Genomic DNA, 27194 nt, shown 5'->3' with positions numbered 1-27194 from the left:
GAGACAGTCAGCATGGTTTTAGGAAAGGGAGATCGTGTCTAACTAACCTGCTTGATTTTTTTAAGGATGCAACATCGACAATGGATAATTGCAAAGCATATGACATGGTTTATTTAGATTTCCAGAAAGCTTTTGACAAAGTGCTGCATAAAAGATTAATCCTCAAACTGAACACAGTAGGGATTCAAGGAAATGCATGCACATGGATTAGGGAGTGGTTAACATGTAGAAAACAGAAAGTACTGATCAGAGGAGAAACCTCAAAATGGAGCGAGGTAACCAGTGGAGTACCACAGGGATCAGTATTAGGTCCTCTGCTATTCCTAATCTACATTAATGACTTAGATTCTGGTATAGTAAGCAAACTTGTTAATTTTGCAGATGACACAAAAATAGGAGGAGTGGAAAAGGCATGTCGTATGCAGACAGGCTAAAAGAATTGAATCTATTCAGTCTTGAACAAAGAAGACTATCTGATTCAAGCATTCAAAATTCTAAAAGGTATTGACAATGTTGACCCAGGGGACTTTTTCGACCTGAAAAAAGAAACAAGGACCAGGGGTCACAAATGGAGATTAAATAAAGGGGCATTCAGAACAGAAAATAGGAGGCACTTTTTTACACAGAGAATTGTGGGAGTCTGGAACCAACTCCCCAGTAATGTTGTTGAAGCTGACACCCTGAGATCCTTCAAGAAGCTGCTTGATGAGATTTTGGTATCAATAGGCTACTAACAACCAAACGAGCAAGATGGGCTGAATGGCCTCCTCTCGTTTGTAAACTTTCTTATGTTCTTTTTTATGTTCTTATGTTTCTGCTTATGTCAGTAACTCTCTACTCAAATGGCTGTGTTCAGGCTTACATATCACCGTATATGGGGCAGGTTATATTACTTTTAAGTATGAAATTGCTAACAAGATTTTCTAGTGACAACGGGCAAAATATGTTTAAACATGCAACTCCTAAAGTCAGAAAACACACAGTCATAATGTGTGCAAAGAAAGCATTAGAGCAGTGGGCAAAATAAAACAAGATTGTGAGATTGTTGTGTTATTATAGGTTATTAGGGATTGACTTAAAGGAATGAGCAAAAAAGGCTTATCACATTGTCATAAAATCTCATGTCCTTAGCAGCACTAACACCACCATGTAAATGCAGACATTTGTTAATTCACTTTCTCAATAGAGAAAAACTACAAGTGCCCCACTCGTTTTACATTCCTTATTACAATACTCCAAATGGATAAATGCAAGACCTGAAGGTGTCAACATGGATTTTGTAATCCTATAGCAATTTGCCCTGCCTTTTGTAAAAAAAAAATAATAATAAGAAAAGAATAAAGAGTGCTTGAGACAATGGCACCACCTACTGTAACTAACAAAATCTACAGATGCAAATAGAAAACAAACAAGAAATTCTGTCAGGGAAAAAAAAAAAAAAAAACTGCAGCAGTGACTCATCAATTCAGCTCCCAAAATTAGCCTGATACCATTCTTAAACTAAACAGGGAATTCCACTATGGTGTTTGGGAGTGGTGGTTATCTTACAAATATGACCACCAAAAATGTCTGCAAATGGAAGTAAAGTGAATATGCAATATACCGATAGCTGTAGTTAGATCATTTGATATTATTTGTGTGAAAATAGAAACTACAGTACAGTACTGTAATTGTAAATATATTGTATTTATTTATTTATTTATTTATTTATTTATTTATTTATTTTGTTATTATTGTCATTTTTCCTCCCAAAACTTTAAACTGCTCCTGTTCGCACGCAGTGTAACCAATCAGCATGAAACTTGGCAGGTTTCATCCTGACGCATTTTTTGGAAAAACCTTTCAGAATCATCTTCTTAGAAACTGGTGAACCGATTGATCATACTTTATCAGCAACCAAACATGCTTCAAATTTGCGAAGCAGAAGTTGCTGCGATAAATTTTACAATCAAAATGGCTGCCACCAAATTCGTTAAAATGCACCCCAAACATCAAACTGCTTCTGTTTGCAAACTGTTTAACCAACTAACTTAACTTGGTAGGCATCATCCTGGGGACAGTGGAATTCAAATACGGCAAAATGGTGTTCTTGGTAAAAACAAGATGGCTGCCAGACCTACATTTTCTTCTTAAATTTAAAACCGCTTCAGTTGAAAAATCAAAAAGTTAATTTGATTAACTCCAAAGTTGACAAGCATCATTCCTGTGTCAATACAACTGACTTTTTGACTTTTTGTGTGTAAACCAATATGGCCACCAAACGCATTTCTTTAAAAACTTTTCAAAATCTTCGGTCAAATGTAAAACTAGCTTATAACTCCTTACAAAGTGCAGATAGATTAATGGTTACTATAGAACACATATATGCTCTATCCAAAAATCAACTTACCTGTGACCTTTGACCTCTCTAAGGTCAAATGTAAAACTAGTTTCTAACTCCTTACAGTGCACATAGGGTTATGGTTACTATACAACACATTTAGCATCCCATATATGCTCTATTCAAAAATTACCTTGATCGTGACCTTTGACCTCTCCTTAAGGTTGAATGTATAATTCGCTTAGAACTGTGTAGATGGGGTCATGGTTACTATGGTGTTTAAAGTTATAAAGCATCGTGAGATAATTAACTAATGCAGTATTTTTAATTGAAACTGCTCCATAAAACTGATCTGTTGCTGTCACTTGTGCTGCGATACTACAGCTTGCCAAAATTTCCAACTGGTACTTGAGCTTGGAAGCCGTAAAACTGTCAGTTATTATTATTATTATTATTATTATTATTATTATTATTATTATTATTATTATTATTATTATTGCTGTTGTTGTTATTGGGTTTACATTTGAAAAACATCTACTATTATTTACAGTATTTTAGTAAAACATACCTTAAATACATTTTGAATTCTTTGTTTGGAATAATACAACATTTAGTTTTATGTTTTAAAAACCTTTCAAATTATGCGGTTAAGTATTTAACATTAAGTTTTAATTGTGTTCTTTCATCAATCGTTATTTGTTGTAGATGTTTACAGTCTAGTTGAGATCGATATTGGTCATATATAATGAAATACAGTTTTACATTTTTTTTTGTGAAAAACTATTAACACACATTTATCATCAAAGTTTGCGCATTGTTCAATTTAAAACAACAAAAAAAAAACTGCAGTTAAGACAGGACTTGTTTCTTTGAGATGCACATTTGATCTATGGGTGGCGGTATTGAGTTGCTTTTTAAAAGGTTTGGACCTTCTCGACCACCTTACTCTATGACCTTTTCCTTGTCACTGTGAATTGTTTTTTTTGTTTTTTTTAAATTTTAACTTTTATTGTAACTTTTTTTGTTTTTAAAAAAAATCTTCATTACAGTTCTTCATTTCTGCAGAATTGTTTACACCAGTTGACCGTCTTTTCTGCTGTACAGTAACATGTTTACCGCTACCGGCTCAGCGGGGCTATGTGAGTTATTTTTAATTACCGGTATTACAGTATATTTTACTAATTTAATTAATTTGATTAAGATGATCTGCAATTTAACACATTTAAGCAACGTGCTACTGTTGCAGTGTGTTGGCCTATACAGCTATGCTTTTATTTCGGCAAAATAATTAACGTTTATTTAATTTAGTTGGACCTACAGCAGACTGTCATTCCCTCGTATCAACATTACAAGTGTCAGGCAAGCAGACCGATAGTTTCACCAATAATATAATTCAACGACTTTCAAATAAAACATGCTCAGAAGCACCTTCAGTTTGGTGATGCAGAGATACCATTCTGACGTACACACCGCAAATGGTAAAGCCCACAACAATACTTTGTTAAAACACAGCTAACTCAAACACTAAATTGAAAGTAGTAAGATACGTTTGAGAAGTGCAGTTGTTGTTTTTTAAAAGTATGCTCCGTAGTTTTGGCTACTACTAGTAAGGTCTATAAATATGACATCCATGTTTTATTTTAATTTATTACGAGAGGCAAATGTCCAGAGTTTGTTGTTTTAGAGAGGGCTTTGTTTTAGAGAGGGCGTTTGTGTTGGTGCCATTGTTTGCTGGGTATTATTAGGCTATGTTCAGCAACTAATGGTGTACAGTATACAGAAACAAACAACATAAAAACTTTGGACCGTACAGTACAGTAATACAGTGCATATCTCTGGTGTGGACAACAGTTGATAAACCATGGTTTCTTCATTTCGAACATGCAATGAGATTTTCTGCTGTGTACTTGTAGGCAATATGCATTAGTCAGTTCCAAGTATTAAAAAATAAAATGCAGGTTTTCCAGCATTTAGTAGTTCTGTGTGACAGGCATTGGTGTGCTGTTCTTGTATATCAAAAAGCCTGAGGAGATGCACTTTGTTGAAGGTTTTGGTCATTTAGATCCAGCAATAGCAGTCCTGAAGCAGATGAGGCCACCGGTACATGCTTACTGGTAGTTTATTTGACTTTGATTTGACTGCTTTACAGCCAGTACTGTATAACTGAAAAGGATGCCCATAAGTAATACATTTAGAGTCTGAATTCTTACAGTAACCAACCTGTAAGGGAAACCAAACTGTCCATGTAGGAATCTCTGAACAGGTTCAATTTTCACAACGGCTTTTGGGGAAAATACTTCACGGTTAATCAGTAGTAGTTACTCAGAAAAGTGAATCTTAAGTTCAGGTGTTGTATGTATTACAGTACTGGAGAAAGTGCACCCTAGACATAAAAAAATACCCAAGGAATTGAACTGCCATTGCTGCATGATGTTTTAGCCACTGCCCTGAGCATGTAGTGTTACGTAGTCTTATAAAATGCATTTAAACTTTGCATGCCCTTTAATTAACTGAGCTCTAAGTGAAATTTAACAAAAGTTGCCATGTTCAAAAAAGGTACAAAACATGTTCTCATACCCATCTGAAAATATTAACGGATAACTTCAAAACCCCATCAGAATTCTAAGGTAAAACTAAGAAACAAAGTCAAGTAGAAAGTTTCGGGTAGTGCCTGCTTCACCGAAAATAAATCACTATGTTACTTGTTTTGCCAAAAAGTCCTACATAAATCCTACATTTTTAATTGTGGTAAATAGTCTAAATACAGTATGAGGCCTACTTTTGCTTAATTGTCATAATTATAACTGTAGACTTGAATGGGAGCAAATACCGTATTACTCTGAATTAACACTGCCCTCGAATTAACACCTCACTCAGATGTCAGCATTTTAATAGACGCCACCCTCGAATAAATGCCGCTCTCAATAAAGAAACATGAATGTATTTTTTTTTCTACCCCTGCTCAAAAAATAAAGAAAGAAACACGCAACTCTGCCTATGTACATGACACCCCCGAAGAGACTGCAACCTTAATCCAGCATGTAATTCAAGCCCCAGAAACACACGAATATAGTGCTGCAGATCGGAGCCTCTCATGGCGTCGTTTCTAAAATGCCTTAAATAATTTAATAAAATATTGCAGCGTTTGTAAACATAGTATTATTAATAAAGGCTGCCATCGTATAATCGCCGCCTTCGTTTAAGGGCCGCAGTCATTATGAACAATTAAAAAAAAAACGCTGCAGCGCAAAATTGAAGTAATACGGTACTAGAAAAAATGTACAGCACACTATATTATAATTAATTCTGATGTCTATTTTTAGCATTCATATCTGTGTATTTTGTTAAATTTCATCATGTTTATTAGGTGGAACTATTAACAATTTGTGTAATAGAAAGAAAAAGCATACCACTTTGTGGAACAGTTTGCATGGAGGTGGTGGAGTGTGTACTGGTACAAAAAGGGTTTGAGGTTACAGTTAGTCATGTGACTTTCCTCTCTTGGTTTTATAAATACACAGTGCTTGTTAATGTGGTCTTCATATAGCACACTGTAACATTACAGAAGGCCTACATTTGCAGCCCTTGATGATATGTTTCCGTTGCTTTACCATGATGTATTAACTGATGACCAATGGCGTGGGTGTTTGTTTTCTTTTCACAAGACCTTTATAAGTGCTGTTTGCTATTAACACACCCTCAGGCCAAAAACCCACCTTTGGGAGAAATTAATCTTCAAATTAAGATAGTTGCCCACCTTGTCAAAGAAATATAAGTCACTGTTAAAAACAAAAAAAAACCTTTGATACTAGTGTAAATGTCACAGGGAACAATAGGTTGTGTGAGAACTACACATTGACTGAATCATTTTCATGCAATTTGTCAGTGTTCTTTAACCTGCGCTGCTGAGCTTGAAATACTTTAGCATTCAGCTATCTGTGTTTTATAACTGACTTTTATAACTGTTCGAACGCATTTCCAGTCCCTTTGGTGACTGGTTAATTTAGGTTTCATTGCACTGTACTGTAACGTACAGTATCAGTGGTCATATCTGGCAAAATAAAGCTCAGTGATATGTGTTTTCTTTTCCATCTTTCAGATAAAGCCCCCTTTTCTAAAAGCCTGCTGATCATCCCAAGTGCCCTAGCCTTTTTGTTAGCAGTGCCATTCTCACAGTACAAGAGCCTTTTTATGTATAACCTACACACAATCAAACAAGAATTTCAGGTACAGTAAGAGTCAATTAACTTTATTTATCAGTGCTGTTGTTGCCTAATGTAACTTTCTTTTCTACATAATGTACTATAGGTGTTTTTTTCAGACATACAATATGTTCAATTGTGACAAAAATAAATATCTTAAGAGGACATTTGATAAATATGCATTCATGTGGAGGGTTATTAAATGTTTTCAGTTGTATTTTTTTCAGAATTTTCCAAAATATCCTTTTAAAGTACTTTCAGATAACTTGTACTACTGCTTAAAAGGAAGAATGACTGCATTTCTGAAAGCATGCCTTCTCCTACCAGCATACAGTAGGGGGTTCTTGTGCAGTAGAAGGAGTTGCATGCTACAGTATATCATGTATTTTATCAGTCTTGCTCGTGTGATAAAGAACAGAATTGATGAAATGCAAGGTTTTGTCTGGATGCAGTACAACAAAGTATTTAATACCAGTGCATTCAGAATGTATGTTAGATACTGTGCACTGTCTCCATGAAACTTACCATTATGAGGGAATTGGGGGAACAAAATCTAATCATTCATTTATAATTTCTGACAGAACATATTTTTTGTGTACTATGTATATAAAATAAAATAAAATGGAAAGATGAAACTGTATTCCTGCCCTTGTTATGTTTCAGATCTGGAGGTTAATATGCGGAAGGTGTATTTGCCTGGACCTGACAGATGCATTCTGCAGTAGCCTCCTTATCTACAATTTCAGGATTTTTGAAAGACGATACGGCAGCAGGAAATTTGCTGTATGTATTGTTTTGTTACCCACTTGCACATGAGAATTTGTCTTTTTGTTCTAGTTATCTGTTTGAAAAAGTATTCTTTGAACAAAGCTTTGTTCTTACATTTTTTATATGTATAGCCTATATTCTACATTGAATATATATAAATATCTTCATCTTTTTAATAAAATATGGCTCACATAGGTAGATTGTGTCTAGAAAGGGGGGGGGGGAAGGGGCCTGTGGCCTTGCAGCTAAAATCACTTACTTTGTAGTTTTGTGTACAGCACCTGATTCTTTAGCACTGTATCTTTCCTCCAACTGCGATGAAAGGTTTTTAAATATTCAGTGAAAAGCTTTTGTTGATGAAGACACATGTATGTTTGAAACTGGTTTCAACATGACCTGATCCTCCTGGTTCCTCTTTGCAGTCATTCTTATTGTGCTCTTGGGTTTTCTCTGCCTTATTCGACACCCTGCTTGTTGAAGCTCTGCACTACGCATGTGATGTGAAAGTTGATGTCCTACCATCGGGGCTGTAAGTTGTCTGATTATTTTACCCTTTAAATAGCATATTCATTAATGTTAGGAAAAGACCAGAGACAGTGCTCTCTCTCTTTCTCGCTCTCATTCAAATTGAATAATTTCTCTACCAAAAAACGTAATGTTTTTATCATCAATATCCCAACTAGTTACAGAGGTGATCGAAATGACAGTTGCATGTCTCTTGTCATTTAAAAAAAAAAAAAAAAACTTCAGAAATTATGCTTTTTGAGTCTTTTCAGAAGCAGACCCTTTAAAAAGAAATTGTTTTTTTTCTGAAATACAGTAGTTAGTAACCATGGTAAAGTATGATTAAGCCTAAACAGAAACAGAATGATAGAGAACATGCATGTAAGGAATGAAAAAGTAAGAATATATAGATGATAAAAAGTATCCCCTTGGTATACTGTAAAATGAAATACAGAGTTTCAGTCTTAAGGTTCTGAGGTTAATTTGGCACAACTACTGTAGAAACTCAAAATGCACACACATTCTTCCACAGTATGTCATCTGATACCATATCCTGCTCTGTATGTTTTGTTACAAATCCAAAGTGCTACATGTTACAGTAAAATTTGATTATCATCTCACAATTCTTTGAATATTTACCATGCATAAATAAATCTTTTTTGGTTGTGGTTAAATATTCATACTCTTGTGCTATTTTGTGTTTGATGGATGGACTGTGCAGTTTAATTAAGATGGTAAATAAAAAGTGAGAAGTTGTGCACATGGTATTTCCATTTGTTTTATTAAGGAGAGGGGACACTTATAGATCTGAGGTTTGCAATGTATTGTGTGGTGGGTAAATATCCCTGGTTACTGAGATGTACTGGAGCCGTACGTACATATTTATGAAAATATAGTTTTCACATGTTGTGTATCTTGAAATGGGGAATAGGCATGCCTTATCACAAGTTCTTCAGAATATAGGTGAAACATCTGGACAATTTATTTTTTAAATTGGATTTTATTTTACGCAAACAGCAGTCCCCCACAAAAAAAGCATCACAACTTGTTTTACCTTGGGATAGATATAAGGCTGATGATTTTCAGTGCCAAACATAGAATTCAATATTTGAAGTGGAATTAAGTGCTATGAAAAATATATATATTTTATTTTGTATAAAGCAAAAGTTACTAAGAAGTCATTTGTTCTATTGTATGAGACTTCAGATGTGTATTACTGCTGTGCTAAACACCTCATTTAGACAATAACAAGATGTTTTACAGTGGCATGTTTCAAATTGGTCATGTCAGTATAAAAGTATTACAGTGATCAAAATTTTAGGTAATGCAGGGTATGAGTGGCTGTACTGCAGTAGCCAACTAATAGGGTTTTGAACGCAGCAACTTTGCAGTAGCAGTGCTACAAAACACATTTTTTATAAATATTGCTTTATTAAAACTTACTATGTCCCAAACTGTATGGTTGCTGTATTGTATATTTTTGCAAGGGATGCATTTTTGTCAACACGCTTTTTTGGAAATTATCATTACAGTAGCTCATAGAAAAGACATAGCTATATTTATGAAATGTACGTAGTTAACTTTGTGACAAAATGCCTTCAGTTAAGACCATGTAGATAAAGCAGATGCAAATCAGGCATACAATGTATATTTTCCTTAAATAGAAATCAACTTTTTCTGAAATGGAATGCAATGGTGTAGAAAACAGGACTGTTCCACATTTCAAATGGAAAATCATCACCCCTATCTACAATTCCCCTGTGATATTATTGCCCATTATTTAAAAAGTCTAAAACAGAGTGTTGTATAGTAGGTTGCACATGATCCCAAAGGGACTTACGGTATTTGGAAGGAGATCTGGTACAGTTCTACCAATTCTCTGTTGATGCGTATGAGAATAAACAAGACAGTGATCCAGAGCACAGCTCAGATACACCAATGCCCACAGATCTCAAACAAGTTGACGCAAAGTGAAACAATATTTACAAATGATTAAAAAATGTAAATCTAAGATTTAAAAATGATGGCCCCTTAAATCATTTCACTGTTAATGTTGCTGAGTGACCGGCTGCTGCCGGTGCGGAAACTCTTCCTTCTGACGCTGCGCAGGTAGTTGCGGTACAGAATGACACTGATGACTCGATCCTGGAATTGTTTTGACACTATGTAGTATAAGATAATATCAAGGCAGGTGCTCAGGTTCATAAGGAAGGTGGTGAAGGCCCCCCAGGCGCTGTAATCATTGCCACTGTTCTCCAGTAATTGGAAGACAAAGCAGATATGAAAGGGGACAAAGCAAACAATCACTTGAACAATCAGGGTGATGATGATCCTAATGGACTTCGTTTTCACCTTGGGCTTCAATTTGGAAGTCCGCCCGTGAATGAGGTTGTCGACGATAACTGAGTAGCATCCGATCATGATGAAAATAGGGACAAGAAAAAAGAAGATGAGACGGATGAAGTTCACAGGGTTGGAATGTTTTAAGTGTATGATGTCACGCATTTTCAGGCAGGTGGTGAAGTTGGAGAAAGCGTCAGGGTCGTTTTCTGAAGTGAGCACTGGCACCGTGCTGCCCAGAGTCATTATCCAGATACCAGCGCAGGAGATCACGGCTTTGCTTACATTCTTCAGCTCCTTGGAGTGCTTGGGCTGCACAATAGCCACGTATCGATCAGCGCTGATTAAAGCAAAAAGCCAGAGTGCGATGCAGGGATAAAAGACAGTCAGGGCGGCTGTCACCCGGCAGAAAATGTCTCCAAAGGGCCAGTAGTTCTTGCCATAGTAAACCATGTGGAAAGGCAGAACCATAATAAAAATCAGGTCCACTAAGGCCACGTTCATCATGTATACAGTCACAGAGTTTCTCCTCTTTGTGGTCAAGCCAAAGACCCATAATGCTGTGATGTTTACAATTATTCCAATTGTAAAAATAGAACTATAGAAAACCAAGGCAGTTATTCTGTATTCGTTGGGCTCAGTTTCTGCAGACATAATACTGTAAGACCTGTTGAAGCTCATTGTAGATGGTTCTCTTCACGACATGACCCTGCACTAGGAAGACAAAAAAAAACAGGTATTATGTCTAAACAAAAACAGAAACCAGAAAAAAGGGATATTTTAAGGGTCTACATTTTCTGTTTGTTATTTCTGTGGTTCCATTGTGGTGTTCTCTTGGTACTTACTGACCCTCAGTGATATGTGCAAGTCCAAACAGAGAATTTATTTTTAATACTGGTAAATAAGGATACATGAACAATATATAACCACTGCAGCAATCAGAGCATCATATCTAAACCTTACCGGAATGTAGCAAGGTTTTAAATATTGAGAAAGACTTCTAGTCAAAGTGTTTGTCATACTTTTTTTGTCAGACTTTTGAGTTTCTTTTAGAGCTTGGCTGGAACAACTGTTTTTGTTATTTAAAAAACAGCATTGTGTAAAGTACCTGAACTTAATTGTTATTCATAAACCTGATAATGCTACTGAAGCCATTCCAATGCTATTATTTCTATTACAAACAAAGATGTTATCTAACCACACACTGAATACATGTTGCTGATTAAAAACCAGCAACCGATGTGGGTCAGACAGCCCCTATTATAGGCAGGAAACAGCTGTGTTCCAGGCTAATTCATTTATAAGTGTGTGGATTGTGATTGCTATTGTAAGCGATGTGTTTAAATTGCAGCTGCACTGTACACTTCACTGAAAGGGAAATGCTTCTAATATTAATGCTGCAAAAAATAATCTAATCAGTTTTGCAGGCTTTTTGCCTATTAATATATTCTTACCCCTGTGGGTCTAAAGGTTATGAAAATAGTGGCCTAGATCCCACACAATTGCCATTCAATAATAATAGCTGTCATACGGTACAGTATATTGCAATACAATGTCTGCAAAGACAGTAAAACCACCCATAGTGTTCAGGTTGAGAATTAGTAGCTGGCTACTACAAGTGGCGTTCTGTTTAACTTATGTTATAAAGTACATTGCTATAGATTATAATGCCACTGGGGTGCTGTAATAAATTGAAAACATGTAATAGTATTACCATTAGGACCAGAGGAGAGGCTCCTTTACTGTAACTCATCTGGTGAAGTTCTAGCTTTGGAGCCAAAATGTGGTCATGGGCAACACTGTTCAATTTCAAGGCAAAGACAATAAATAACTGTTGTAGGCAGGAGCAGTCTGATTATTGTTCTAAGCAGTTTCTTGCAAGTTTAATACTAAAAACAAGTCCTGAATGTTTTGCAGTAATTGCAATCCCACACCACCCCTGTCCAAGCTTTACACAGAAATGAATACAGAATGCATTAATTACACCCTGTAGACATTTCAAGCTTTCTTGGCTGCTGCTTGATTCCCTAAAACCTGAAAATCAGTCAGCCTGTAATATGAAGTCAGTATTTTATAGGTTTCATTTTGATTCATGTTCACATGTGGGAGGGTGGTGTAAAAAATGTCTCTTCCACTGTGGGATGTTAATTGCTTTCAGCACAAATGGTTGCCACTCTCAATTTCCAGTCCTCAAGAAGGTGTTTTTAATAATGTAATCAAATGCTTCCCAAAGGAAGACGGCAGATAATACAGCATTATGTATGAGTAAAAGCGTTAGACCAGTTTCAACACAAAGCTGCACACATATAATATAATAAAATAAATACATATACTGTGTTGTGAGGCAGCAATTGGATCTTTTTTTTTTTTATAAACGCAAGTATCATCATATGACTGAAAATAATTGTCAGTAAATATTGAATTTTAAATATTGAAATATCTATAGAAGGACATTTCTTTATAATGCTGTACATGCCATATATAACTTGCAAGCCTTACAACAGCTGCTGTATTTGGAATGTACATGTGTATGTTACAAACAGTTTTGCCATTCTTCAAGGTTTCTGTAAAAAACTGGCATACTGGTAATTTACTACTATCTATATGTTTAACATTAGGTATGAAAAGTGAATCAAATACTGTTGTGTTCCACTTAATACTTCACGTATACTTTATCTCACTTATGGAATTTTTTCATGATTTCAGTTTTTTTTATTTTATAGTTTATATTAACTGGTTTGTGGCTAGCTTTAGAATATATTCTAAAATCTGATAGCAGATTGTCATTCAGAAACTCTTGCTGTAGTCATTGCTGCAGAAAAGAGAAATGAGACAGAACACACAAAAAAATGTGAATACGTATAATTGTATTGTCTAACAATAACTGTAAAACTTATAAGAAGACAAGTAAGCATTTGTCTCAGCTAATTTCTTCTTCAGTGTACTGATAGTTATTGTAACATCAGAAAGTGGATCACATTTCGCTTCTTTAGCTTTAAAGACCAGACCCCTCATGTCTCTTTAGTAATTCACATGGTGTTGAAATGATAAAGCAGTAATTTCTTACCTTAAGGGTTTTTTTTTTACTTACCGAGCAGTGAAATGCACATCGGAATGTCTTCAGAAGATGTATGTTAAGTTCCCTCTGTACCTAATCAAAGTGCAGTAGAACAAAAAAAATAACACACAGGGTATGAGGAAGTGATGCGAGTGGATATTTCGAGCAGTCAGTCTGTTACTGTGACTTCTTTGCAGCCCCTGTGTTTCCTTCCAGTTCTTTTAAGATGTGTGGAACAGAAGTTGAATAAAACTAATTGCGTTCATCGGTCCAAAAACATATTTCATGTTTGATTTCCGTTTTTGTGGTGTACATTTTAAAAGAAATAGCTAGTTCAGACTGCGGAAGTCCCCTCTTGTGGTGAGCAGTAAAGAGCAGTGGACAAAATACTGCAGAAGCAGAAATCTTTAATTGTGAACAGGAAATACCAAAAAGATGTTTGCCATTGTATTTCTTTTTCAATTATACTTCTGTCTGAAAACCACAAACAAACAAAATAGTTATCTTTCTGTCCCACAATGTATCTAAATATATTTAGATCAGGCACTCCCCCGGTCATCTGACTAATTAGATAATGCTTGTATTGGTTTGTGTATGAAATGTACTTGATGAGGCAGTGTGTAGATACTGCGTACAGAGCTGGGAGATACATTTAAATCAGCAAAGCTACTAAAGTCTGTGAGTGAAACTGTGGGTGCTCTTGCATTTCTGATTAACGATTGAGAAATAAAGTTACAGGAAGAGGAACATTTAGTTTCATTGAGTCTGTGAAACCCCCTGAACTAAAATAGGGTACCATTTTAAAAGAAATGCAAGTGAAACTTAAGAGTCTTATATATATTTCTGCAAAGCGCTTGCTGTCACAACAACAATACATTTCATGTATCTGTCACCTTGCTGTGGCACCTTCAGGCTCTTTAAAATATTTGTTTTAAAAACTCAACAATAATACTAAAAACAAACAGGTCAGCAAAATATCTGATAAGTTAAGAATCAGACAAAAGGCTTTACAGGACTGTAGTTTCTTATAGTAAGATTGCAGGGCTGTTTGGGAGATTACAGAGAGTTAACTGTTTGCTTCCTGCAATATTAGGGCCATCATTAATTATTTTGAAAAAATATGATTTGGTCTGGGAGCTAAGCGAGTGTTCAGTCTTACATTACAAATCATCCATTCATTACATAAATTAAACACTCCAGTGCTCAGTTAGTGTTCAAAACCAGTGCAGTGCAGATGGCAGTGAATTCCAGGCCTCATCTGGTCTGAGACCATATGTGCTTACGGATTTAACAGTAATGGTCACAGTAATCCATGCTTAAAGAGAAGAAGTTTGGTTTTCAAGGAACTCTAAGGACTGCTCATTAAGATATTTGTGTAGTTATTTCTTAGTGGGTGCAGTTACTTCCAAAACAATCCTCAAGTAGACTGGGTGAAAAATGCTGATGCTGTATGTGATAACTTGTGTGTAAGAAGAGCATTGACTTGTGTGACAGATTGGCTCGAGTAGTGACATACCCAGACCAGGAAGCTGACAGAGAGATGCAGGCAGGTACTTGCGGGGTTGAAAGCGCTGGGGCACGCTTAACAAAGTCTCGAACACATAAAACAAACAGTACTAAGGTCGCCTTCACTGATCCTAGAACACTATCATGCTGGTCCTTCCAGCACATGTTTCAATGGAGGCTTCAGTTTTGAAGCTCTAACTTTAGACAACTGTATACATTTAAGTGTGTTCCTATTGAAGCCAGAGGAAAGAAGTAGTAACTAAATCAATTAAATAAATGAGCAGTTGTGTCTGTCTGCACACATTGCTTAACAATATGTTAATTTGTCTGTGGACACTTTACAGTATCTTAACTGCTCTGTAGACACTTTAGCTAAAGCCTCTTAAAGTCCTGACTATAAAATCTGGATTAGAAAGAGCTTAGAGCAGAAGGCCACCTGTCTGTATATTTTACTTATCTTATTAACCACAGTGCATGCGGATGCATCTGCTTACCAAATCTGATTGAAAGATTACAGTTCAGTTACATTTGCTGTTGATTTTAGAATTTACAGAAGTGGCCTAGTGTCTAAAGTTGAACATTTCTTAGGATGGAAGGTTTGAATCCCAGTTCTGACAAGATTTTCAAATAAATGATTATACTTTAAATTATATTAAAAAAGCTAAACAACAACACTACAAAATACAGTGTTATCTTATCATAATGCAGGGCTAGAAGTTAGCTTTGTAAGGCAGTAGTGAGGATTTGCTACCTGCCTGGAAAGTAGTTAGCAATGTGGTCTAATTCGGTAGCGATTTATTTGACTAATAATTATGTCTAGTGTGTGTTCATTTTTAGAGTGGGTGAAACCAGGGTTAACATTATAACAAAACCGAAGCCACCATTCTCCTTGACAGATTAAATTAGCATTTTAGAGACACTGAATAAACATAATATCCTGTGAGGTCATTGCCTGTTATCTTATAAAATTGTAATGTTTTTAACAGTTATTTGATTGTATTTTTGGTCAAAAAAATAAACTTCATACCTTTTAAATTGTATCCATGTTGTTCTGTAGTACTGTAGGTATTTGTACTCCACTGTTCAATAAGATTTGCATGGTGGGCCTCGCGCACATCTACATGGGGCGGTACAAACCACAGTCATCTATCTGGAAGCTCTATTAGCAATGGTTTCCCGCTTTATGAAAGATACTAATAATGTATGTGTTTAAAAAAAACTAATACTGGTAATTATGTATGTGATCACTCAGGGTCGGTGCATATAAACTGCAGTGTAAGGTACTGGAAAAATCTACTGCATAAAAAAATAGTAGCAAATTAAGTGTTTTGGGTAGCAAAATGCTATATGTTAACTTAGAGCCCTGTCATAATGCTTACAAAAAGCAACAGCTGATTTTGCAATGCACTTTTTTGTATTATTATTTGTTTATTTAGCAGATGCCTTTATCCAAGGCAACTTGTAGATATCAAATCAGGCGGCCAGTCCTTTTTTTCTAACAGGCATTTTGTGTACAAATGTTTTGGTCAGATAACAACATTAGATTGTTAATAGATATAAAGCAGATATATTGCTGCTTTTTGTAGGGATATTTTGATATATAATATGTGGTGCACATTTCTATTGAGTTCCAATAGACAACACTCAGGTTTCATTCATACTTTTATTAATTTTGTATTTAGTTACAGCCAAGATTTACTTTCAAAGTGATTCCAGTCTTGGTTGACGATGAAGCCACATAAAGGTCACATTTGGTCAAAGTTAAAAAACAGTGTTAAAATGTTCAGACCACCATGATACTGTTAATGGCCAGCCCAGTGGTAGCTCTATAAGTTCTCATAACACAACCTGTGGTTAACTGTATGCCTTCTACAAATTCTCCCTCGTTACCAAAGCAGCAACAGCCACTTTATCCAACTACAAACCTACTACTACTGGTTTGAGTCCAAATGGAAAATTGTGAAAAACCGTCATTTTAAATATTTGAGAAATAAAGATGCTTTATATTGTCCTGTGCGAACAACCAATATTCTACTTACTAATGTGGCCCTCCACATGTTTTTGTGTTCAGTGTCGGTACCGAGTGCACCTGTGACGGTGTCATTGCAGCTGTACTATCAGCTTGCATTGATAGCTGCGGATACCCTATTAAAAATAGGTTAAACGGTACCATCCCTGGTCCTGTACCAGCTGTAACTTACTGGTTACAAGTACTGTATACCGTGCCAGTCATGTTAAAGTAAATACTGCATACAGGAGCTGCAGCTCCCACCTGTTACACAGTGGTGTTGCTGCTTGAACAGACATGGTCAGCCTTGGCTGGGGCATGGTCTAGAATGGCAAGGGGGCCATAGGGGAGGTGTAACCCCCATTGCTCACTAATGTTCATACAGTACTGTCTTTAACCATGCCTGTCCCGAGCCTGCCTATTTAGTACCAAGCAGGCCTTATTGACAGTCCAGTTACTGTCTAGCTTGCTGAGGCAGCAACAGTACAGTTTTACTGTACATCACTGGTTATTTGCACCTAGTACCAGGCAGGCTTTGTTCACAGTCCAGTTACTGTCTTAATGGTACATTGGTACAGTTTTACTGTACATTGCTTTTTGTTTGTATAATGCCAGGATTATTTTCCTGGGACACATGCAAATCTAACCTGCCTGTCTAGTACCAGGCAGGCCTTGTTGACAGTCCAGTTACTGTCTTAATCGTCAGTTACTGTCTTAACAAGCTGAGGCAGCAATGGTACATTGGTGCACTTTTACGGTACATTGCTTGTTATTTACACGGCCTGTTATTTACACAGTCTGTTTAGTACCAGGCAGGCCTTGTTCACAGTCCAGTTACTGTCTTAACAAGCTGAGGCAGCAATGGTGCCTTCTCTGTACAGTGCTTGCTATTTGCATAATGCCAGGTTTTTATCCCGGTGACACATGCAAAGCCAGCCTGCCTGTCTAATACCAAGCAGGCTTGGTTGACAGTCCAGTTACTGTCTTTGACAAACTGAGCCAGCAACTGTACATTTCTTCTGTGCAATGCATGCTATTTGCATTATCCCTGGGTCTTATCCCTGTGACATGCCAACCAGCCTGCCTGCCTAGTAACAAGCAGGCCTTGACCAGTTGCTGTCTAGCACGCTGAGGCAGCAATGTACATGTTACTATACATTGCTTGCTATTGCATTCTACCTGGATTTTATCCCGGTGACAAATGCAAAGCCAGCCTTCCTGTCTATTTCCAAACAAACTGTTTTCTGTGCTACTCCAAGGCGCCCTGCGTCTATAGGAGCTGTAGTTCCCGTCTGAGGATGTGGAGCCAGATAGCGGATCCACTGCGGTTAAGCTCTCCCTGTATGGCAGAGCTTATGCCGTGGATGAAAAAAAGGTCACTGCGGTCTTGCAGATGTCCTGGTCTACAGAGGGGCCGCCCTGTTGCATTACAGTACAGCGGCATTATTGCTTGGGCAGACGTCCTCTTGTGGGCAACGATAGTGCTGTACACTACTCTACCAACAGTGCTACAGGCACAAAACTGGCTCCGACAGTCCCGGTTCTGACCTGTTACGGGGTTTTATAATCCCCAATCTGGAATGCCTGTCCAGCCAGTCTAGTGCCAAGCACGGCTTGTTGACAGTTACTGTTTTAGCAAGCTGAGGCAACAGCTGTACATTCTTACTGTACATTGCTTGCTATTTGCATAATGCCTGGGTTTTATCCCTGTGACCATGCAAAGCCAGCCTGCCTGTGGACAAGCAGATGCTCTTCCTGCATGAGCAGCGACACGCAAGGAGGCACTGGTAAACCACTTCTGCGAGTTTGTGTGCATTCTCCAAGCGTACGCTGGAGAAACGTTCTCCTGCAGCTCTACTGATCGCTCTGCGTCTCTCCCCTTTACAGCGCTCTTCCCCATTACCCTCATAGAGAGGTGGCTCATCCTCATGCCATGAGTTTGTGCCAAGTGAGACCCACGCACCTGGGAATAGAGAAGCTCTGAGCAGCAGTTTTCCCCACAGGCACGAGTGCCTGATGGTGACAAAGTTGCTCTGTTCCTTTTGGTTCCGGCCTGCTGCCAACCGGTGTTCCCTTCCCAGTATGGTACCAAGCAGGCCTTATTGACAGTCCTGTTACCGTCTTTAGCAGCCGAGATAGCAACTGTACATTCTTCTGTACTTTGCTTGCTATTGCATATAGATGGTTTTATCCCTGTGCCAGCAGCTTCAGGGACCAGCACAGCCAGCTGTGCCTGCAGCCAGACCGCCTCCCATTGCAGAGGCAAGAGCCACAGGGTGAGCAGCGACCCTAGGGGTTTGCTACCACAGATCCAGGGCCACTTCTCATGGAGTCGTTTAGAGTATTGGTGTCAGTGCACCACAGACATCTGGGTGTTTACTACTGTCCAGACTGGTTCTCACTGCAGTTCAAACACGGTCCCCCTCCCTCTCTGGGCGTGACTGCAGCAACAGTCATGGACCCACAGGACACTGCTGTGGTATCTCAGGAGGTAGCAGCTCTGCTGCAAAAACGGGCTATTCATATGGTACACCCCCTCCAATTGGAGGACAGGTTCTACTTCATGCCAAAGTGGGATGGGGGCCTCAGACTAATCCTCGACCTCAGGCTGGTCAACCTGTTTTGAGCCAAAGGAGGTCAGGCCAGGCAATTGGTCCACAAAGTAGACAGCTAAGGTGCCTACTTCCCTATCCCCATAGAAACCTGCGGTTCGCTTTTAGGGAACAGTGTACAAGTTAAAGTTTTGCTGTTTGACCTCTCTCTAGCTCCCCATGCCTTTCGAGGAGCAGGGAAGCTATGCTGGCCCCTTTGAGACTCAAAGGTATCACAGTTCGGGAGAGCAGAGATAGATACTGCCTCCCAAGAATCGATCCATTGTCCGTGCTGGTTCTCCATAACAGGAGCCGGGGACCCACTGGCGATAGATGCCTTGGCACCCCTGTGGCCGAGGCAGCTGCTGTATGTCTCCCGCCATTCGCCATGCTCCCACTGTGTCTGGAGAAATTTCACAGGACCGGGCAAGAGTGCTATTAGTAGGTCCTTACTGGCCATGAGTGTGGTTTTCCAGTTCTGATGTAGCTACTAAGCGGCCAGCCATGGAGCCTGCCCGAACGTCGTGACCTGCTCAGTGAGGCACAGGGCACCTTGTGCCATTCCAATCCATCGAAACTGCAGCACTGAGTCTGGCCCCTGAACGGCTGCATTTGAGCCGTCTGGGTTTATCAAACAGAGTGATTGACACCCTACAAAACGCCAGGGCAGGACTCGTTCCCAGTATGGTTACAAGTGGGGTGTGTTTCAGACGTGGTGTTTGGCTTGTGGGTTCAAACCCACGACGTGCCCTATGGCAGTTATACTGCAATTTTTACAGGACCTTTTTGATGAGAAATCCCCCTTTACTCAAAGGTCTGTTTGGCAGCCATTTCGGTGTGCCATGTAAAAATAGTTTCAGTCTCCCCAGGAACTCAATTTCTTGGCTGGTGAAGGACTTAGTTCCTTGTTGGAGCTTAAATGTAGTAGTCTTTGTACTGACAGAACCTCCATTGGAGTCCATGCATTCAGCTGGGCTGAACTTTTTGTCTTTCAGGATACCTTTCTTGTTTGCCATCACCTCCACTAAGTGGGTGAGTGAAATGCAGACGTTCTCTTTATCAAATGCCTGTCTAATTTTTTTCAGAGGCCAGAACAAAGGTCACCCAGCTTTCCTGCCGAAGACCATCTCAGTTTTCCACATTAATCAGTCGGTGGAATTGGAGGCTTCCATCCCCCTCTTTTTTCCAATTTGACATATGCTTTGTCCAGTGCAGGCGTTAGCATATTATGTGGAGAGGACTAAAAGCTGGAGGCTGTCGGAACAACTGTTTGTTTGTTACGGGGCTCAGTCCCAGGGACAGGCTCTGTCTAAACAGCGTCTATCCATATGGATAACAGGCGCAATACAGACTGCGTGTGAACTGGCCAATCTGCCCCCGCCTGAGAAGCTCACCGACCTTTCCACCAGGGGTCAGGTGACTTCATGGGTTTTGTTCCAGGGTGCATCTATTTCAGAAATATGCAGTGCAGCGATTTGGGCTTCATACCATACGTTTGCCAGGTTCTATCGGCTGAATGTCGTGGACCAGCAGAGTCCTGGATTGGCAATAGAGTACTGAGGGCGGCTTCCAGTCCACAGTCACGACAGTTTTCAGTTTACTGGAATACTGTTTGTAGCACAAAGCGGTTTTTGACTAGCTCCTTCACCCATTTGTAATGGTTAATATTCCCTACTTGAAAGGGAACGTTAGGTTATTATCATAACCCTGGTTCCCTGAAATAGGACTGTTAACCATTAACTTCGGAGTTGCGGCGTTCATGGTCGCAATCTTTAAAAGAAAATGATGATGCTGGTAGGTCGCGCTACTGTTTTATGGTTGGGGGCGGAGCTTTAGCAGCGCCACCCTGCTCTAGCGAGAATCTTTGGTATAGAGTTTTCTGTTCAGGTGTCTTAAAGGGAAACACCCGTTTTGTAATGGTAAATATTCCTATTTCAGGGAACCAGGGTTATGATAATAACGTTTTTGTAATCACTATTTGAAAAACTCATTTTGGTGGTAAAGTGAAGAACAAATATTTCAAACAGTCATTCTTTATTGGTAGTTAAAACTGCTGAGTTGTAAAAGGTGGATGCCAGGATATTTAGGATATGAACTTACAATTTTACATAGAGAACTGCTTATCAAATTGCTATGAAACTTTATGCAGGGTATTAGAATCTGGGGATATATGGACGTGTTTACAAATCCACACTGTGGATTTAGGTAATCTTTTTTTACATTTTTTTTTTTTTTTGACACTGATAGTTCTGTTTTTGTAATTGCAGCTGTGGAATGCAACGTTTTTTACTCACGCACTTGTTTCCTTTTACTCAAGAGACCTGCAGACCACAATAGAGAGAGATGACCTAAGCTGCTTCCTGTTGCTAATGTGTCTGAGCTTCTTACACATTTAAAACACTTTTACTTGGTCAAATGAATGTCAGGTCTAGGGTGGAACACAACTTGTTTGTATTTATAACTCATGAACATCTGTTTATAGCAATTGCTGTTTCTTATCATTGTATTTTTTTGGTGCCTTAAGGTTGAAGTGCTAGAGGCACACTTTTATTGTTGTTCGACACAAAATAAAAGTTATCAGTCCTACGCTTTATAAAGTGGAAATTCAGCTCTCTATAACCATTTTTCCTGTGCACTTCTACAGCATTTAAACAGCTCAATACACAAACCTACTGCTCAAATGAGTGTACCAGTATCTGGAGCAGTTCTAGTTAATTGAGGGTCACTCTCAGCTGACTTCCTATACAGTATTTTCACTAGACTAAGCACTTTAATTGCACTCTGTAAAAATTATAATGATAATAACAACTATTTACATTAGGGATCCGGCTTCCTGTTTTCTCGTCCATAAGAATGGTCCAGGCAGATGTGTTTCATTGCGGGAAACTGTCACCCAGCGATGTACATAATACTACTGGCCATGGAATACAGCAGTCTATTGATCGCTGACCAGCATGAAACATTCAAATAGAATAAGTCATTTTTACCAGTGATGATCAAAACAATTTGAAACGAATGAGAATTGAAAGAACTCTATAGATTTCCAATGGCTAGTTTTATTGAACACCTGGTTATTCTTATTTCCGTACTGATGAGAAGTATTCCTTTTTGATGAAATTCTCTTTGTGTCTAATTTAGCCAGTTTCCCGCTACTGTATGTTTATTACATAGTCTGAAATCCTTCTGTATGGCTCACTTGATTCATATTTGGAAGACAACAACGGAAAGAGCCTGAATCAATTGGGAGCTTTTTTTTTATTGTAAGGTTTGCTAAGGAGTCTTCCGTAGTATCTGTGTTGTTTCTGCTCTAATAAAATCTTTATTAGGGTTCTTTACCTGGTCTACTTGCCCTGTCCTGGGATGGGACCCTAGCTTTCACCAGAGACACTTGCTCAATGGCTCCTCCAGTGCTGTGCACCTGCACAAGAAGATTTGAAGTACAAATACTCCCTCTACTGGTTTAACTGTAGAAGAGGTTTTTTTTTTTCATATAAGAACAAGTATGGCCTCGTTGCTCATGTTTTGCTTGTATTGTAATTTGTTTTACTTGAAACAGAGCATATTGTATAAGGTGCTGTGTCATACAAGCTGATATCCAGTCCACTAAATCTACTGGTGGTTACTTACTGAAAATCAGATTGTATCTTACACATCACCCTGTGATATAGTTTATAATATATATTTAAAATCAAAATCATAAAACTATATGGCTAATTTTAATGTCACGTCATTTCCATCTGACACAAACTGTGTGATATGAAGACATTTCGATTGTATCACATCACTAGCAGGGTCTACTATATATTATAAAGATTTCAATTAATCATTTTCATCATTATGGGTGGCGTAGTGGTTAGCGCTGCTGCCTCACAGCTCCAGGGTCCTGGGTTCGATTCTGGCCTCGGGTCTGTCTGTGAGGAGTTTGCATGTTCTCCCCATGTTTGCGTGGGTTTTCTCCAGGTACTCCGGTTTCCTCCCACAGTCCAAAGACATGCTGGCTAGGTGGATTGGCCTCTCCAAATTGCCCCTTAGTTGCCCTGTGATGGACAGGCGTCCCATCCAGGGTGTAGTCCTGTCTTGCGCCCTGTGTCTTTCGGGTTAGGCTACGGCTCGCCGCGACCCTCTATAGGATTAAGCAGTTACAGATAATGGATAGATGGATGGATTTTCATCATTATTGTTCTTTCAGAGAAGCAGACATTTTTTAAAAGGGGGTATTCACTGAATACAGTAAATGTCAAGGCACTGGGGCCTGTTTTATCCAGTGACAGAAACAGAATGAGATTTCAATCTCTCTGATCATTTAGAAGGAGAACATTTACACTTGCTTGGAACTATTGAGTCACAATCTTTTTTTTTTTTAAATAACATCATTCTTGGCTAGTGGCTAGTTTCTCATACATGCTTCTGCTTTCCTTTTCAAGGTGCTGTTGGCACATGCATACTGATTACATTAAGATGGGGTTAGGTCTTTCTCCAGAAGCTCAGGTGAAAAACAGATTGTCTGAAATAACGTCTTTTTGGGAATTGTTGAAAGTCCTTTCCTAAGGTTTTGACAGTTGTATGTTTTAAAATCAAATACAAAAATCAATACAAATAAGTAAAAACTAAGATCCAGTAAGAATTGCAACACATGTTTGTGGCTTGGGTGAAACACCAGACAGAATGGCTGTGTCAGGCAGTTAGTACTACTGTTTCCACTTCCTAATATTGATCTTTTTTTTTTTTTCTTTTTTTTTTAGCCCCCTGATTTCTGTAGCATTAGTCGGAGTATTTTTAAACTATCTCACAACATGTCCCATGCTTGTTGGAAGACATTGTACAGTGTTTGATAATACCTTGGGACTGACCCATTAAGCTAAACTTGTAGCAGTTCTATAACAACCCTGAAAACTATTTTAACACCAACTTTATAACTGTTTAGAAATCACAAACACAGAAGATTCAAATGTTTTCTTTTTTTATTGTCTGTTTCTAATAGCTCAAATATAGTTTATTTTGTTTTTGATTTTTTACTTGTGGGCCTTGGAGCTGCTCTTAGACCTCTGTAACACAGGCTAGATTTTTAGATTTTCTCCAGGGGTGATACAGAGACCCACTTAGCACCTAACATTACTACATGCAATAAAAAATACAAATAAAAAAGTGAAATGCGTCTGCAAAAGGTTTAGAAAAATATGGGTTTATAAACTACTATGCTATGATTACAATTGAAACAGTCAATTAAAAACCTTCCTTAACCTGTTCATCTTTTCTAGTTAATTCTAGATGTAACAATTGTGTTAATTAACCAGAAGAAGTTCAAAGCAGTATGTCATAAAAATGTGTCTTTGTACATTGAGAAGTTGCTGTCTTTAATCCTATATTTTTATAGATAAAGTCCAAACTCCGCTGAGAGGTCACTAGTATTTGAGGAGGCCTAGCATTTTTATTGTCTTGCCTATTATTTTTGCTTTGTTTTATTTTGAATGCAAGAAGAAACAAAATTACAAAACCCATAGCTAGATGGCAGTGTAGCAACTCAAGCATTAGATTTCTCATTTCTACTGATATTAGACACATTCTAGTAAGCCATTTGTTAAGAGAGATTTCACATGTTTTAATATTGTAGGTATGCAATATGATTTGCATTAGTCGAAAAAAAAACCCAACTCATTGAAGCGTTTTTTTAAATGAAGAATCCCAGTGAGGGGAGTTTGTTTGCCATTCCATTTCTGCTAGTACAACTACTAGTAAACAATTCTATACAACTATATAATTCTCTGTCAAGTGGGATTCTGGGTATTCTAAAAGAAAATTAACCCTTTGTGGCAGTAATTTTACAAGCCCTCTCCGGGACCATTTGAGGCAGTCACTTCATATTATCAGAGACTTTTTACTGTCCCCTTACCATATTATGGTGTTTTCAGTTGTCCTTTTTATACTTTTTTCAGTCTGTGTTAAGACGCTTTCAGCTGGGTACAAGAGCTGCTCTTCAGTTGTTTGCCATAGGGTTTTGTACCGTCATCCAGAGCGTATTCATAGAAGAGCCAGTACAAAGTGGTCTTCTTTTGTTTTCCTTCTGTTTTTCTGGAAATACACAGCTGAGCACTGGATAGTGCTGGTGCTTGCTTTTATATAAGGCTCTATCCTGTGAAACATACTGTATATCTATGGAAACTAGAAATAAACATTTGCTGAACTTCTTGTCAAAGCACAATAACACAGACAAAAAAAAAACAAAACACAATATTTGTGTAGTTGCAGAACCACTCAGAGTAATTGTAAATATCACAAAATGTGAGGGAACAGTACAAAAAAAATAAAATAAAATAAAAACAAAACCAAAAACATGTTATTTGAAGCCAGTTACTCTTCAGTAATATGATTTCTGTTACTGTTGTTAAAAACATGACCTGATACTTTAAGATACAGTCTTTACAGTTTGTACGCAGCTGGTTTCCATGATTCCTTCATTGTTTTAACATAACCATTGCCACATTGTTTTAACATAACCATTTTACCTAATGTTTACAAATCATTCCATCAGAAATGCCATTCTCTTTACATTAATTATACCCCAACGGTTCAGAAAACCCCACATTTCTAATTTTATAACTAAGTTTCCTACTGTTTTATTTAGTGCCCCTTCAATTTAACAACCCCCTCTGTGAAAAAGTCCCTTCGCTAAATCTCTAAATAATAAGAAAAACTATCCAGGGCACCTGCTGAGTATTGGTTACTTGATGGAGTTTTGCATTTTTCTGTTGTGATGTTGATATACATCCAGTCATGTACAGTGTTGAGCGCTATTGTATTTTTCTTTTGACCGGCATGCTTTATAAATAGTTTTGAAAATATAAAGATCTTGTATTAGGCTTTAAAGTAAACATTAACTTTAACCTCAACAACTTTTAGCAGTAAAATGATCTGTTTTCTTTTTATTGGAATTAGATGTCATTTTACTCATATTGAAACTAGTATAGGTTAGTATTTGAGTAAAGGTTATTTTTTATCATGTTCTTAGCTTTGTGATTCATTGGATTTTTCTAATTCTTTATCTCTTGGGGTGATTAGCAAGATTATGCATATGTTACAGTTTGTGGAACAGGTAATGTTGTGTGAGATGCACTGTCGTTGTGGATTCTGACCCCTGCTGGTGAGAAAAGATTAAAAGCTCTGTGAGTGCTCCTGCAACAAGGTCTTTTGTACAGTGGTTAAGGTGCACACTTGGAGAGTGTGTGGTCACCAGTTTGCGCCCAGTCTGTTGCACTCAGCTGGCTTCTGTGATGCCTTTAATTTACATTTATGGTTTAACAGAGCGACTTACTCCCACCTCTTGTGCATGCACTCTGTCCCCTCTGTTAGTACCCATACCCACTGCATTTCATTTTCTCATACAATTCAATTATATGATACAGTTATTCATGATGACTTGGAAACTGGATTTAGCTATATGAGAAATTACTTTTATTTTTACCGAAGTTTGCAAGTTAAAATACATGATTAACAGAACTAATATGCAATTAACCTGGGCTAGAGATCCAGAGGGGGTTCAGTCAAGGAGCAAGCAAGATCAGAAAAACTGGTCACTAGGTGGCATGTCTCATGCTTGCTGATCTTGTTCCTATCACCTTATCAAACGGAAACCCTTTCTTTCAGACACCCAGGGATAAACTTCTAGACAGTTTGCATAAAACGACTATGAGTCAGAGACTGTAGGTAGTATTGGAAACAAACCACAGACAATTCATTCTAAATAGAGGTTCTGCAAATTGGGCTACTGGCATTTTTCTGTTTGAATTGGCATATTACAGGAAAGTGTATGTCAATGTAAAGGAAGTCTTGGAGCTGTAGTACCATATACTTTTAGACACAAATTATACTTGCATCACTTTTCCCTATAAAGTTCTTACTC

General features: G+C 38.0%; 2 protein-coding genes across 5 annotated transcripts in view; one reads left to right on the top strand and one right to left on the bottom strand.

Moving 5' to 3' along the window:
- Positions 1 to 3222: 3222 nt before the first annotated feature.
- Positions 3223 to 27194, top strand: part of LOC117405682 (ubiquitin-associated domain-containing protein 2-like) — a 55504-nt gene continuing 31532 nt past the window's right edge. The window contains exons 1-4 of one of the 2 annotated variants that reach the window (XM_034008931.3): positions 3223 to 3459; positions 6420 to 6547; positions 7186 to 7305; positions 7713 to 7819. In XM_034008931.3, the coding sequence (XP_033864822.3) occupies positions 3429 to 3459; positions 6420 to 6547; positions 7186 to 7305; positions 7713 to 7819 (386 nt within the window). In that variant the 5' untranslated portion in view covers positions 3223 to 3428. The remainder of the gene's footprint in view (positions 3460 to 6419; positions 6548 to 7185; positions 7306 to 7712; positions 7820 to 27194) is intronic. The other variant, XM_034008930.3, reaches the window with a different exon arrangement.
- Positions 8823 to 13567, bottom strand: LOC117405683 (N-arachidonyl glycine receptor-like). Of its 3 annotated transcripts, none has more exons than XM_034008934.2 (2): positions 11849 to 13567; positions 8823 to 10848 (listed from the first exon to the last, which is right to left on the bottom strand). In XM_034008934.2, exon 2 carries the CDS (start codon positions 10813 to 10815, stop codon positions 9826 to 9828), a length of 990 nt encoding a protein of 329 aa, XP_033864825.1. In that variant the 5' UTR covers positions 10816 to 10848; positions 11849 to 13567; the 3' UTR covers positions 8823 to 9825. The 3 variants fall into 3 exon arrangements, with proteins under 3 accessions (XP_033864825.1, XP_033864824.1, XP_033864823.1); XM_034008933.2 differs by having other exon boundaries at positions 13202 to 13567; XM_034008932.2 differs by having other exon boundaries at positions 13226 to 13566.

This window comes from Acipenser ruthenus, chromosome 9 (genome assembly GCF_902713425.1).
Source record: "Acipenser ruthenus chromosome 9, fAciRut3.2 maternal haplotype, whole genome shotgun sequence".
NCBI classification, from domain to species: Eukaryota; Metazoa; Chordata; class Actinopteri; order Acipenseriformes; family Acipenseridae; genus Acipenser; species Acipenser ruthenus.
The sequence above is the reverse complement of the archived record's forward strand: the minus strand, read 5'-3'. Positions and strand labels throughout refer to the sequence as shown.

What these genes read in the sequence shown, in the direction of transcription:
- LOC117405683 (XM_034008934.2), bottom strand. Translation starts at nt 10,815, where the DNA reads ATGAGCTTCAACAGGTCTTACAGTATTATGTCTGCAGAAACTGAGCCC.